General features: G+C 38.0%; 1 protein-coding gene across 2 annotated transcripts in view; it reads right to left on the bottom strand.

Moving 5' to 3' along the window:
- The window catches only part of ELMO1 (engulfment and cell motility 1), a 341,069-nt gene that overhangs the window by 228,839 nt on the left and 96,137 nt on the right, over positions 1-16,093 (bottom strand). For both annotated transcript variants that reach the window (XM_067470179.1, XM_060781614.2), the window contains exons 5-6: positions 9,872-9,922; positions 1,326-1,495 (exon numbers count right to left, since the gene is read on the bottom strand). In XM_067470179.1, the coding sequence (XP_067326280.1) occupies positions 1,326-1,495; positions 9,872-9,922 (221 nt within the window). The remainder of the gene's footprint in view (positions 1-1,325; positions 1,496-9,871; positions 9,923-16,093) is intronic.

Genomic DNA, 16,093 nt, shown 5'->3' with positions numbered 1-16,093 from the left:
TCCCTCTCTATAGTCTGGGTTGTTTTAAACTTTCTTTTTTGTTAAAAGGTATTTGGGATTGGGTAATGCCTTCTGACTGCATTCATGGGTAGAGATGACTCATGGGCTTGTATGTTGCATAGAAAACAGTGATTTAAAGCAGTTGCCTAGGAAGATGTCATCTCTTGCCCCTCTGCGATCGAAGTCCTGGCCTACAAAATCCTCTTAAGTCAACATTTCTCATCACTCAGAATGCATAACCACCCCCCCTCCCCAATAACATTCAATCCAGTAATTCCAAAATTGTTCTGGGCTCAAGTCATGCTGACTTGTGGTGTTAGATGACTTAAAAGGTTCAACATAGTCTGGTTCCAACCCACCGAAGGCAGAAATGTAACTTAAATATAACCCAAATGACAGTTAAGAAGAAATGAAGTTTGGATAACACATCTTGGAATTACTATAAATTTTTCTGTTGGTTTTCCTAGATCTTTTTAAAGTACACTTCACACTGCCCATACTTTTAAATACTGTGTAGTCTCAAGCATTTATAATTGGTTTTGAATAGATTAATTGGTCTCAAAATTTTTAGTGGCAGCCAGCAAACGTAAACTTTCCTCTATTAGAGTGTTCACATAGTTCTCATTTACAAAACCCACATAAAGTTCCCATTCATGTTAACAGAACTATAGCCTTCTGAAGCCTTCTGAAGCTGCCATGTGTGGAGTTGGCTCCACACACCACTTCACTTAAATTGCATATCTGCCTCATCTTCCTCCTCCTGTGTTCTGTGAATGCCTGTTTTGTCCAGGCAAAAGAATGGAGGTATCGGGGGTTGGGGGTGGGGGAGTAAGAGAAAAACATAAGACACAGGGAGATGAGGGAAAACCCAATCCTCAAAATAAATGACATTGCAAGCATGTATGGGCCCAATTCTTCCTTGTCTACTTGTTTGCCATGTATTCTGTTCACCTTAGGATCTCTCTTCCTTTGTACAGGCAAAATAGACACTTGAAGTATGCAGGAAGAAGAAAAGAGTCAGGAACCACAGACAGTAGTGTCACAAGGGGCTGATTCCTCCTCCTTTTCCTCAGGGACCATGGTGGGTAACCCTGTTCTGGAGATTGGAGCTGCACCACTCTCTTCCGCTTCAGATATTCCTGGTCCATCCGTCTGTCCCATCTCTCCCCCCCCCCCCCCATTTTTACAGAACAATTTGCCTATAATCCTTGCATTTTGACTATTTAAAAAATAACAATTTCTAAATACGCATCAAACATGACTTTATCGCAACAATAGAAGCATGAAAAAGAATGGAAATTTTATTGTTACATAAAAATACTTACTCGGTGCCGCTTTCCACCATCTGTGTTAGGAGTGAAATACCATCTAGATTGATAAATTCTTGAGCAAACGTTATATCACGTGAATAGCTAGCTAAGTCTTTCAGTGCTTCCAACTTGGCGTCCATACTAGATGACTGGATCCTCTCATGGAGCTGAAGGGCATTTTGCGCCTCACCAAAGGCAGAACATTAAATAAAAGAGAAGGAATGGGGTGAGGGTGAAAAAAGAAGAAACACAGACCTTAATTTCCAGTGTCTATCAAATAAACAAGCACTTTTAAATTAAAAAATGCGAGAATTGAGATTTCAAATGATTGGCATTTAAAACAAAGAAGCACATATTTATAGAAAGTATAACCAAGTGTTACCATTTTGGAGGATGTACCCAAAGAACACCTGATGAGTTACCATCCAGTTATCCCATGCTGTTAAGTTCAAACAATTTTCTAATCTCTCCCTGGCTGCCCTGCTAGCAGCTAGTATTTGTATGATATTTCAAGCCTTTTTTATAGCCAACTTTTTCCAGCTTCTTATAACAATTGCATATTGGAGCCAGGTGAATTTCACTGGGAAAGGTAAGCTCCACTGTAGGAGAAATTTGAAGTAAGGTCCAGACTGGACCTTTATTGCGGGAACTCCCGCAATAAAGGAGGGACTGTCCAGGAGGGGCAGTCCCAAATTAATTTGCTACAAACCAGGAAAACTCTGTTTTCTAGTGAATTAATTTGATAGTGGCTTTATTCTGCGCCTTCTTAGACGGTGCGGGATAAATCCACTATTTCTGGTGTCTGGACTACAGTCCAGACACCATTCCCACAGTTTACTGGGCTAAATAAGCTCAGTAAACTATGGGAATATCCACCACCCTCTGTCCAAGCCCCCAGAACCCTTAGAAAAGTAATAAAAACTTACCCATCCTCCATTAGAAGCCTTGGCCGGTTTTTCCGGCCTCCCCCCGCTAGGAGAGCAGGGGGAGGAGGGAGGAAAATCGCTCCCCCACTCATTCTCCTGGCACATCATTTTTATTACTTTTCTAAGGGATCTGGGGGCTTGAGGGGTGGCAGATAGGGCATGCTTTCTGGGGTGGGTGAAGACAGGCCTCCAGAAACATCCGCATTTTTTTAAAGAAACAAACTACAGTTAGTTAAATTTGTGTAGGAACATATAAAAAAAACTTGGAAGCTAACTCCAAGTGATCAAGATGGGAAATTGGGAACTAATCATCCATAGAGAAGTGGAGTATCAAAAAAAGGTGGAGTAAAGAAACACAATGCTCACTCTTATTCACTGCCCCCCCCCCCCCAATGGATTCCAGATCAGCAACAATTCCTTGGAATTGTCTCTATTATGTTTTGTTAAAGATTAGTGTATGACCCAAGATAATGCATCTGATTTAGGACAAAGGCAACTCTGATCCCATATAAACACCTACATATTGTGGCATAGGAAATGGATTAGCCTGGAATGTCCAAATGATGCTCCAGGCTAATGCAGTTCAACTTGGAATAAACTTGATTATCCAGGTTTATTCCAGCTTTAAAAATGCCTGCAAAGGCCTGGATTTTCCTGTAAGATCCAGACTTTACAGGTATGGAGATAGTGGGATCCTAGGATCACCGCTGGTCCCTAAACCCAGTCCCTAGGTCATCAGATAGTCCTCTATTCTGCACTTCATCCACTTCCCCAGCCCTATGATATGCTGTTTGCATTATCCCTCACCCAACCCTTTTTAATTGATTAGGTCCATCTTAAGCACTCCTGAATTCGGTTTTATATTTTATTTTTAGTGTGTTTTATCAGGGGTTTTTTAAATTTTATGACGGTTTTACTTTAGTTTTATTTTATTTCTTATTTTTATTTTTTGCTATTTTGAATATTAAGTTATAGCTATGTTGTTTTCTTGTCCTGATGTAAACTGTTTGTATGGTTTTTCTTTGGGCAATGAATGTTTGCCATATTTGTTGGAAACTGCCCTGAGTCCTTTCGGGGAAATAGGGTAGTCTATAAATAAAGTTTATTACAATTATTATATGGCTTCAACTTGCCTTTCATAGGGTGTTCATAAGCAAGGGATACTCAGAGGTTGTTTTGGTAGTTCTTTCTCCTGAAATAAACAGGCAAAGGAAGAAACAAGTCTTCACATGCTAATCACTGGCTGTATTTTATTCTTAAAAGGTTTTTTAGGGGGGATCTTTTTAATTGTGTAATAGTCCAGTTATATGAAGAGAAATTGTTAGCAACTCCATAAATTTCTGCAGTTTATAGATTGAATGTACAGCCCCTGAAGGCGGCCAATCAAGAATATAAAGGCCGAAACATGTTTAGCTTCTTTTACAAAAACAGAAAAACCATAAAACATTTTTGAAGAATAAATTACAACTATCAAAAAGCAGATGACAAACAGTTTTTTCTTTTGCCTGTGGATCCTAATTCATGCTTTTCAGTACCAGTTTGTGATTCCTCTGAAATATAGCCTACATAACCTGTTATTCCTTGCCAGTCTCCCATCCAGGTACTAGCTTGGGCTGGCCCTGAGTCTTTCCACAAATATGAAAGGCACTGTGCTCTACCAAACCCATTTTCCTGGAAGATTACCCTGGATGAAATACTACTTCTGTCACTTCATTAATCATGCTTTTTTTCCTTTTTGAGATCAGTTGAAAAAGCTGGCTTTCACCCTTCAAAGGGACCAAAGTATCGCCAGCATGCTTTTTCTACATATCAGTGGAACGCTACATACAGTTCAGATACAAACTCAACCCCTTTTGAAGAACCTAGAGCCATTCGATTTTCACATTTTACTTTGAACAAGATTGTACCTCCTTTTAAGCTCTCATTGCAGGGATGGCTACGGGGTTGCTAGTCTGGCACTGTGATGCTGCAGTACAGCAACAGGAGAAGGTTCCTTTGACCTGTTTCATATTCTATACAAAATATCTCAACAACTCCACCTATCTCCTGCAGCCTTCCATTAAGGACTTTATCACATCAGCCAGTTGTATCATTTCCACTGCATTGTTTAAGCAAGTGGAAACATGCTGTTATTGAAGCTGTCTCTTTCACATCTTGGTGTAATCGTACAAAGCTGGCACTCTGTTGATGTAAACTCCCATGATCCCTACATGTTTGCCCCAACCAGCACATGTGTACTTTTTAACACTCCCCCACCCCCATTATACTGCAACTGTGCTAATATGCAACTTCAGTATTTTTGCAATACCTCCCTCCACTTTACAGTATTGGGACTGCAGCAGAAGTAAGTTATCGCACAAGAAAGAGTGGCAGAACTACATCGGGACTGGATTCATTGATGGGTTTTCAGAGCAATGAAAAAAGATGATCCATTACAATTCAAGCACTACAGGACAGCCACAATGTCATGTGGTAAGCCCCATTAACTGGCACTATTATACCTCCCTCCACTTTACAGTATTGGGACTGCAGCAGAAGTAAGTTATCGCACAAGAAAGAGTGGCAGAACTACATCGGGACTGGATTCATTGATGGGTTTTCAGAGCAATGAAAAAAGATGATCCATTACAATTCAAGCACTACAGGACAGCCACAATGTCATGTGGTAAGCCCCATTAACTGGCACTATTATGCTGCTGCAATTATGCCTTAGCAGTCTTGTGTGATAAACTCCTAAGTCCCTATGTCATTTGCAAAAAAGTCCCAAGTTCTATCATTATCAAATCTATGTAAATCTAGGAAAGATTAAATATCCGAAACCCTGGAGAGCTACTGCCAGTCAGTGCTGGAAAAATGGAGATAAATGGTCTGACTCTGCGTAAGGAAGTTTCCTGTACTTTCAATGTTCCATCTCAGTCTGCTTATTCTAGGCTACATTCTTTGTAATGTTCTGCTGGTACTGACATTTCTATATATTCTGCATGTTTTAAGAATGTCATTGGTTCATTGACATTTTGCTTTTATCACAGTGTAGGGATTAATTTTTTTATTGTAAGGCACCATGAATATTTTGTAGAATGACCAGAGAGGGTTGGGAGGGGGGGATTCAGTAATAGTTTCACAAATTAAGATAATTTACAAGGTTCTTAAATTAAAAGGTTCTCATTAATCAACAATTTCGTGGAATTCATGCGACAAGGCTCAACAAAACAGAACCAGTGAAGAAATGAATAATGGCTCACTGATATTAAACAAATGTTTTCCTTGTTTTAAACCAACAACAACCCTGAAGATTGTCTCATATGACAATTGGCTAACATAAGAATTGGCTGCTGTCATGACTGATAGATGGATATGCTGTTCATTCAGTATTGCACTCTCACTCATACTAATTCCTGTTGCCATAGTGCTGTATATGCACTCCTGTGGAACACAGACACTCTCTCCCCCTTCCACTGTGGCATTAAAAAAGAAGATGTGCCATGAACAGTTTCCAAGGAGTACACAGTAATTTGTGCTTTCAGGAACAGGAAAGTAGACTGTGTAGTTCATTCAGGACTTGGGATCAAAATAAGCTATCTTTCTTTGAGGACAATAACAAAATAGAACTTCTTCCAGATCAGATGCTTGGCCCAATTTCCCTGGGCTTTTTTGTTTGGGGGGGGGGGATGCTTTTGCCAATCCAAACAGGCTTTAGAGCAGGGAGGCTCAATTGTTGTTGTTGTTGTGTGCTTTCAAGTCGTCTCAGACTTAGGTTGACCCTGAGCGAGGCCCAGGGACCGGATACGGCCCTCCAAAGTCATTTACCCAGCCCTCACCCAGTGTCAACCTAAGTCTGAAATGACTTGAAAGCACACAACAACCATATCTCATCAGCCAAAAGCAGGTCCACACTTCCCATTGAAATACTAATAAGTTTATATTTGTTAAAAAATTTCTTCATTTTAATTATTGTATTTTTTTAAGTGGGTTTTTTTTTTGAACTACAAATGAGATATGTGCAATGTGCATAGGAATTCATTCAATTTTTTTCAAATTATAATCTGGCCCTTCAACAGTTTGAGGGACTGTGACCTGGCCCTCTGTTTAAAAAGTTTGAGGACCCCTACTCTAGAGGGTCCCACAGGCAGAAAATTGGCTCCTAAACTCTGTGCAGTTGGTCACTTCTTCATATACCATCCTAACCCACACCAGGACAGCCAGTCAGCACGACTAAAACTTGGTTATTATGGGAGATGTAGCCCAAAGCATCTGAAGAGTGCCATATTGCATACCCCAAAATTATTGATCTCTCCCAAGGCTAAGAAAATGAAATGGATTTCAAAGTTTCAAGGTTGTAACTGTGGCAGACTTCAAATGGAACTGACATTGTTGACACTGACAAGACTGGCCAGGGAGGAAGTATGGTCTTTCCATCTATGTAGGGCTGGCTTACTTCATGTCTTAATGTATTTTTGTTTTTAATAGAACGATGCTAAAGTGGAAGGAAAAAATTAACATTTATGAAAGGACAAGAAAGTGACTTTGTTCTAAACCATTGCAGCATGCCTTAAACACTGCCTTGTGACAGAACGTAATGAAATCCAGCATTGTATCTCTCGTCATGTTATGCAGATAAATTAGTCACATCTTTTTGCTATGTACACGGGCTGCAGCCACGTGGTGAATCCCCCACAGCCAAGAAGGCAAGCAACAATGGAGGCTAATTCGTCATACTTTACACTGAACTAACCAATGAAAAGCAATCTGCTTCACACTGTCATCTCATCCCGACAACTCAAATTAACTGTGCTGAGAAGTTTGAGCTTTATGAAGGAAATGGATTACTGGGCATAAGTAAAGTATATTATGGATGAAAATGTACTTTTTAAAAGCCTTTCTGCCTAAGCATTAACCAAATTGATTTGGATTTGTATAATAAACTTCTTCAGTTGCATTCATGTACTTCAAAGGACTGAAGAAAAAACCATCAAAATTTGAGAGGACAAATGTTTTTAGATAATTAAAAAGGAATTAAAGGAAAGATATCTAATTGATTAGCCCACAGTCATAAAGCTGGTTAAGGTAATCTTTTTAACAAGGGAAACATACTATCATTTTCAATGATATGCCAGTGAACAGAGAGATAATATATTTACTGAAAGGTTATTTTAAAGCACATGGACACACACATATAAAATGTATGTATACATTTTCACCTGAACTTTACCGTTCCAACAATATATAAAGATTATTCTTTCTATATAAAGCAACTATTTATCTTATCTTAGCATATTATAATAAAACTTGACAACTTTAGTATAGAAGCAAATCCCATATCCTCCTTAACTGTTCTATTTGTGCAGTTGTTATTTGTGTAAAATTAATTCTACATTTTCTACTACTATCATCTGCGCACAACATAATAATATTATTATTATTCATGTATTCAATAGCAAAATGCATCTTCTCATCTCCTTTTCAATATCTTCCAAAATAAAAAGACATTTTTAGCAATACGAATGACCAAAATACATGATAAATATCTGCATCTGATCTCAGATATATTTGAAGAAGTTATTTTACTTTTAAATACACTTTCTGCAGAGAACCAGGAAAAAAAAACACATTTAAAAGCTTTTCTTGCTATTTTTAACTATGTTAAAAAATGTGAACTGTTCCCACATAGTCAAAAATATGGAAAACATTTAAGTAATACTGAACTCACACAAAACTGGAGTTTAGGAGAACTTCCAACATCCCCCACTCAGCACTACCTACCTACCTTTTAGGTTCTGGACTTCCCTCACTGTCCAGAGAAGACTTGCAACTGTTTTAAAACTGTTTATGAAGCTTAAAATACATTTTTAAAGGTTGATACATTCAAGGAAGAGCAAACCTGAAGGAGGAGACACTTATTTGGCTTGTGAAACAATAAACACTATCAGCATGATTGATGTTGAAATAATCATTTATTTATGCAGATGGCGCAATGGGTTAAACCCTTGTGCTGCTGAAATCCTGACATGAAGGTTGGCAGTTCGAATCCACAGGATGGGATGAACTCCTACTGTTAGCCCTAGCACCTGTCAAACTAGCAGTTTGAAAACATGCATATGTGAGTAGATCAATAAGTACTGCCTTGGTGGGAAAAGGCAAAAACACTCTCCATGCACTCATGCCAGCCACACAACCAGGAGATGCAGATGAGCACCTCCCCCAGAGCCAGAGATGAGCACCGCCTCCAGAGATGGAAATGAAAAGGAAAAGCCTTTGCCTGTGTCTGTTATTTGTGTTTCATTGTAAGAAGGCATTGAGTGTTTGCCTGTGTCTGTTTATATGCTATAATTCGCTCTGAGTCTCCTCAGGGAGAAGAGCAGAATGTAAATAAAAATAATTATTATCATTGTTATTTTCAATATTAGTACTAGAATTTTTTTGTTTAAGCATAAGTGAAGAGTTCTGTTAGACTGGCATATTAGTTATTCCCTCCCTCTCTGCCACCAATTCAGATATGATTGAAAAATATTTGTTTTATAATGAACACTATTCCTTTAATATTTAAATTTTTGGTGGTTTTGGCCAATAACTTGCTGTTTTTCTATTAAGACAAACTCTATGGAAGAGGCAAAAGGTGTCCTCATCAAGATAGAAGTGGAAAAGATGTGGGAGACTACTATCTCAAAACCTCACAAGGAGCTCAAACCATGAAAACACTACAAGAGGCAGTACATAAAAATCCAGAATGAGACTGATAGATTCTAGAAGTCTGATCAATGTATTGGGAGGAGGGGGAGGCATATTGTTTCTGAGAAAAAAAGATGAATGATTTAGAAGCATAACAGGAAGAAAGAAATTGAGAAAATTTCATCAAGTACCTGCTGTAACCTAGGAAACTGATCTCACCTGCAGGTTTCTGAATGGGAGCAACTAAACCCCTAACATAATAAATAGTTACATGAAATTTGAAAATAGGGCAAAGAAAATAAAAGAGCAGACTTATTTGTAATGATGCATCTTTAAAATTGTGACTCACCCAAACATTTTAAAAGCAAGAGAAATACCATGATAAGACTGTCTTGTAATGGAGGTGGATGAGAAGCTTGGTTTTATTAAGTTGCTCAATCTAATTTCTTAATTCACTAACATTTAAATTATTAAAATCTTTTATGGCTGAAGTACAATATAGACTTAATCAGGAAGTAAGTTCTATACTTTTCAAATGAGTAAGAATATATAGGACTGAAGTATGACTCTTATTTTGGTGTTACATTTTACTGGGAAAGGAAACGTGCTGTCTTTGCTATGAACCTAATTGCTTTGGCAAGAAGAGCACATGAATTAATGAAAACCAAGAGGAGCAACCTTGTATTTTGTTCCCACAAGATCTGACTCAGCACCAAGAAAACGCTCCATGCTGCTGAACGTCATCAGGAGGTCCAAAGAAACAAACATTTTTTTTCTACAGAATGTGTTACGAGCTAATTTTAATATCTAATTGATAACTCCTCAGAAATCATTAAGGTAATAGAATAACTGGCCTTTAGGTAAGGGCTCACATTTATTAACATAATTTTAAATATATATATACTGAAGTCATCATAGCACTGGGCAAAGTGGGAACATTAAAAGAATGAAAACGTATCAGTAACTTACTGGAGATGTAGTTAATCGAAGTATCGCTCCGTTTTTTATTTCATTACGGTTCTGAAAAGAAAAAGTTCAAAATATCAACAATCCATAATACATTCTCCTGTGTTTGGAAACAGATTTGCATAAATCATGCACTGTAGACAGAAATAGCTGATCTGGCAGCAAGTACTCGGCACTATCCACTGCACACCAAGATTAATGCATATATTGCTGAAGTATGCACTTACTAACAATCATTGCAAATGTGTATATTTTTCAACCCTAGAATTATTTTACCTAGCAGAATTCGGATACTTTTGCCTTGGCTTTGTATTTAAGCCATGATTCATAGAAGTAATAAGAACCAAGGCCCCTCACAAACTATGATTTTTCCAAACTGCACAGGCTTCGTGGACAGAGCACAGAATCTCAAAACAGTTTCCTCATACAACCAATGAACCTTTTTCTAGTAACTACCATCTTTCTTCTATTGCAGTGGTTATCAGCCTTTGGATCCCCATGTGTTTTGAACAGAAACTCCCAGAAATCCCAGCCGGTTTACCAGCTGTTAGGAATTCTGGGAGTTGAAGGCCAAAACATCTGGGGACCCACAGGTTGAGAACCACTTTTCTATTGTAAGATGCAACTGATTGTAAAATGCACCCTAATTTCAGTACTACCACCGCCACCAAAAAGGGGCCGTGGTGGTGCAGCACGTTAAACTGCTAAACTGCAGAACTTGCTGACCAGAAGGTCAGTGGCTCGAATCCACGGGACGGTGTGAACTCCCGTTGTAAGCCTCAGCTTCTGCCAACCTAGCAGTTCAAAAACATGCAAATGTGAGTAGATCAATAGCTACCACTTTGGCAGGAATGGCGCTCAATGCAGTCACGCCACATGACCTAGGAGGTGTCTACAGACAACGCCAGCTCTTCAACTTAGAAATGGAGATAAGCACCACCTCCCAGAGTCAGACTTCACTACACTTAATGTCAAGGGGAAACCTTTACCTTTACCACCAAAAAATATACAAAATACCCCTATGTTTCTAATACACATCCCATTTTAGAGATGTTTATATATGGGGGAAGTGAATCTTGGAACTGAAGAAATACAGAAAGTTGCTTGATTCATGGATTATAAAGCTTGGCCATTCTTTTGAGACATGATGGTTTTGTGTAACAAAGGTAACACCCAGCACTGTATATGGGATTCCTCAACACTTCACAAGAAAAAAGTTGCACCTGTAATCTGAAAAAATTGAACAAATGATAGAATCATAACTTTTAAAGAAATCTGCACTATGAAAGCCAGCATGGTGCAGTGGTTTAAGCACTGGGCTACAATTCTGGGACACCAGCATGTGAATCCCAGCCCTGGAAGCCCACTGGGTGACCTTGGGCAAGTTATGCACTTCTCATTCTCAGAGGAATGTAAGGACAAATCCCCTTAGAACAAATCATATCTATAAAACCTTATAATACGTTCAGAGTTACTGTGAGTCAGAAACAACTTGAAGGCACACAGTAACAGCAATATGCATAATGTAATTTAAGTACACAATTTTATTGTTGTTTTAAAAACTCCTTGATTTGATTGCAGGATTTTCCTGTAATGGCAAAGACCTGAAGCACCCCAGACACTGCTATAAAACGATGTAACGAAATTTGAAAAATTCTGTTTCTAGTTTGTATGTGTTATTTCTCGTTTAATTGGGCGGTACTAACTTTGAAAGTAGTTGTTATACTCCAGAAACGTTTGTGGCTGCTACAATTCAAAATGATGAATTGGTTGAAACTCTATGAGATACTCATTGAAAACTATGGCAAAATGTGCTTCATGATGTTCTGCTAAAACAATATTTTTGCAGTTTAATAAACTTTTTCCATCTTTTTATGATAGTACCAATTAGATAATGACCAAGAAACAAAAATCATATTACATAGTGTAATGTATCGCATATTGATTTTGTCAAGCATAGCCAATAATAAGGGATCATTGTAGCTGCCCCAACCATCTGTATCATTGGTTTTCCAGGCCATGTCTCAGGAAAAGTGGTCTCTCATTCTGGTAATTTTGTGGTGGTGATCAATATTAGGACTGCAGTATTTCAGTATTTCTCACCACTGGATTTCTCAGTATTTCTCACCACTGGATATGCTGGTTAGACTTCAACAGCATTGAGGTCTGCACAATTCCAAATCTTCATTAATTCAACATGCAAGCTACGTAGGTGTAACAATGAACTAATTCGGTATAAAACAACTTTCTAGAGGAGAAAGGCTCCAATCTGCATCTTTGTATCCTCAATGACAGGGCCTTCTTTCCAGTTAAAGGTACAAGTCAATAAGATGGCATCTTTGCTGAGAGAATATTTTTATGGTGCCCATTTGGTGATCTCACCCATATTTCAATCTGAGGCTCCTCTTTACATATTTAGGCTGCATATGTGCAAAGAATTACTTTAGCAAGAAAAGGATTAAAGAAGTCCTCGCTACTAATCTGTCTCTCTGTCACTGATTCTCCATCCGGTCCATATCTTTGAATAAATAGTATTTTGATGGTCACTTCTTCCATAGGAAGTCACTAGAAAAAGTGTCCTCAGTGCCTTTTGTTTCCTGAAAAGGAAGCAAAATATGATGGAGGCAGTCCATTCCCTTTCAGATCTGATCCCTGTTTTGCAGCTATTACCAGCTAACAAGCAGGAATTTAAAGTCTGCATCCAAAATAAAAGCCATGAGTAAATTACCCAATGAAATTTGACTCTAAACTGATGTCATATAGTTCAAGAGTATGTAGGTCTGCTGAAACCTATCATTAAGCATCTGAAACATTGCAGAGTTATTCCTCCGGTGATCTGTTTTCCATAACTGCACTATGCAATCTTCAAACCACTGGAACCAACCACTGAGAACTGATACCACATGTTTGCATTCCCTCTCAAACAAAGCACTGGTGCTAAGATATACATTACAATATATGGACTTCAAAGTGTCCCTGGTTCTGATTCCTTAAACAGGCAGAATATTGTCTCACATGGAACGAAGGGAGGGAAGGGACTAATTTTCTTTCTGATAAACTAATGTTAGATTATTTCATTAACGTACAGAGTCCTTGAACTATGGGACAATTCCTTCTCTTGACTCAACCACATTAACAGGACTTCTTCAGATTTGTTATCAGCCTGTTGCCTGGTTACTAGTGGTCAGTAATAACACTATGTAACAAAATTTGAAAACAAAATATGTTCCTGGTTTAAAAGTGTTATTTCCTATTTAATTGTGTAGCACTTACTTTGAAAGTAGTCATTAAAGTTGAGAAACTTTGTTTTTGTGGCTGCCAAAAATTATGTTGAATTTGTTAAGATTTTGTGAGATATTCATTAAAAACTGTATTAAAATGTACTGCAGGATGTCCCACAAAAACAAAGTTTTTACAGTTTAATAAACTGTTTCCAAGTTTTTTATGATAGATTAGGAAATGACATTTATAATCCAGGAACAAAAATCATGTTAAATAGTGTCATCAGCACTTCAGAGGATTTAAACACATTGTATTCACATTAGGAATCTGCACTGACAACTAGTACTAGTTAAATATCACTATAGAGGATTTGAAACACATCATATTTAAATTAGGAATGTGCCCTTTCTCACTGCACGATCAAAGCACTATGATTCCATTTTAACTGCTATTGTCGCATCCTGTGGAATCCTTGAATCTGCAGTTTTGAGAAGGCATTTAGAATTCCCAACCAGAAAATGGAGGGCCTCACCAAGCTGGAAATCCTATGGCAGCTGAAGTACACATAGCATTTGATGAGCAAAACTCATCCAATACTTTTTTGTTTGCATTCTGTAATGCTTGGAAGTCTGTTTCGTTTTCAGTGAAAGTGAGGTGGAGCCAAAAAGGCTGCTCTTTAAATTACGAAGAGATAGGCTGCCTCTTGCCATGAGGAGAGGAAAGCAGCAGGGCAGGACGAGCTGAGTGAGCTGGAAAAGAGACTGAGAGAGCACAGAATTCTGGGAAATGTAGTTTGGGAAGTGAGGAACCCTATGGCACAGAATTCAAAAAACCCTGCCCTAAACTACATTTCTTAGAATACTGCTCTGCATCAGAAAGCCCAAATTAGGACGGGGGAGGATTGTCCCTCCTAGCAGCAGACAGAGTTTCAATAATTTGTTGAATCTGAAAAATAGGACTGACTGATGCTTCAATACTATTAAGTAAATCTGTGCTGGGATGGGAAGAAATCCCTAAACTGAAGTTCTATTGGTTAAAGATATTTAATGAAATAGCTGTTGTGGCTTTAAAAAAAGTTTTTGTCAATTTTTTTTAAATCCCCAAAACTAGTAGATGTCTGAATATTTCTGAACTTGAGAATAATCCCCTGTTATCTTGTGTCATTGTATAGAATATTCAAGGAGATAGCTCTTGTAGTTGTTTTTAAGTTGTTTTGAAAATTCCCCAAAAATCTGTGGATGAGTGAAACGTTCTGAAACTTGTGTTCTATAATCATAGCAAGTTTCATGGCAATAGCTCTAACAATGAGGGAGAAAGGAGCCCTTGAATTTTCTCCATTGGCACAATTACTTAAGAAAAATGAACAGAAAAGTAGTTAACTCATTATATGTACAATATGGACCCTGTTCGATTTTGTAAACACTTTAGAAATTATTTTCCTCCACCCCCTATTACATGAGTATTGAAACAGTTTTTCATAGATCGCACAGACCTAATATGCAGCTTCCAAGAGTGGCTGTTGTGGCTCCCAAAACCCCAATGTTTAATAATTATTTTTATTTATTTATGGCCTCAGTGAATTAACTGACTTTCCTGAAAAACTGGATTATTTATTTATGCATCTATACTCCACCTTTCTCCCTTGACAATGCCTAATAAAGTATCTATCTGCCATTGCCCTGGTGTCAGAGGGGCTGCAGCCCACGAGTTTCATCCCTTCATTCTCCCCCCCCCCCCCGCCCATACCTTTTAAAACACCAGCGCCAATTCATGTAGTTGTTAAGTAATGGTTGAAACCAGCACTGGTGTATTAACTAGTAAAGGCCTCTCCTGTTTATTTATTGATTGCATTTTATGTTGCTGTTTTCCCAGAGTGTATTGACTTCACCTGTATCTCTCCCCCCGCCCCCAACACACACACACACCAATGTTAATAATTTTCATAATTCTTTTAACTCTTATATATATCTTGTACTGTGTGAAAGTGAATTCATTTGCTGAGATGATAATTAGGTAAGCTGTACAACTCCATTCCTACTCAAAGAGAAGGTATCTGTAGAACCTCAAGGTTTGTAGAACTATAAAAAAAATCAGAAAACATAAAACGGAGTGACTAATGAGAAGTGAACAGGATGTTTGGCTGTTATTGTGTCATCCACAATACAATGGAGTAAGGTAAAAAGAGGCATGGCTTGCTGAAATCCTGAAAAGGGAAGTCCTGCCCTAAGTGATTGTGCTCCAAGCCATGATTGTACACATTCTTGTCCAATTAGTGAACATTCATACTTTTAGGTGGCTAACTAAGCAACATGACCGACAGGGAGGCAAATGTTGCTCTTGTGTGGCCTCAAGTCATTTCTAATGTATGGCATATTGCCATCAATTTAATTAATTCATTTTTCAATTGTAGCTACATTCCAGGCTCAAAAGATTGATTAAAACAACAGTATTCTGTGGTTCGTAATGAGTCTGTTTCTCTGCTCATCACTTTTTCAAGAATCTATATGGAAAACTATATTATTCTAAAATGAAAAAAGCACACACATTTAAAAAATACATTCCTATCTTATAATTTACTGTGATTGGACAAAATTCAAAATAGCAAAAAGGAAATGGAAGGAGACAATTTTTGCATCTAGTTCTCAGAATGCAGCAGCTTCCCCACTGAACCCTTAAAAATCCCACAGATCCCAGTTTACAGCTACTAAGAGCAAGGTCTGAAACATTCCCATGTTGTTGTTTCCTTTTTAAATTAGGGAGGAGAGGCAAAATGTTAACAAAGTTTAGAAAACCTTGACTGGTATTATGTAATTTATTCCTAACAACAACAGGAGTTGACTGAGATCATTGTCTCTTTGCCTTTGACGATATGAACCCATAGCATGTCTTTGATTAGCATACCCTTGGGGTGTATTTCACTCACACCACATCATGTGCTGCACTTACAAGCAAAAACAAACAGTGAGATTATCATCCTCTTGATGATATACTTTGGCCCTGAAA

This window comes from Anolis sagrei, chromosome 6 (assembly GCF_037176765.1).
Source record: "Anolis sagrei isolate rAnoSag1 chromosome 6, rAnoSag1.mat, whole genome shotgun sequence".
Lineage (NCBI taxonomy): Eukaryota > Metazoa > Chordata > Lepidosauria > Squamata > Dactyloidae > Anolis > Anolis sagrei.
Note: the sequence above shows the minus strand (reverse complement) of the source record. Positions and strands in the feature narration are given on the sequence as shown.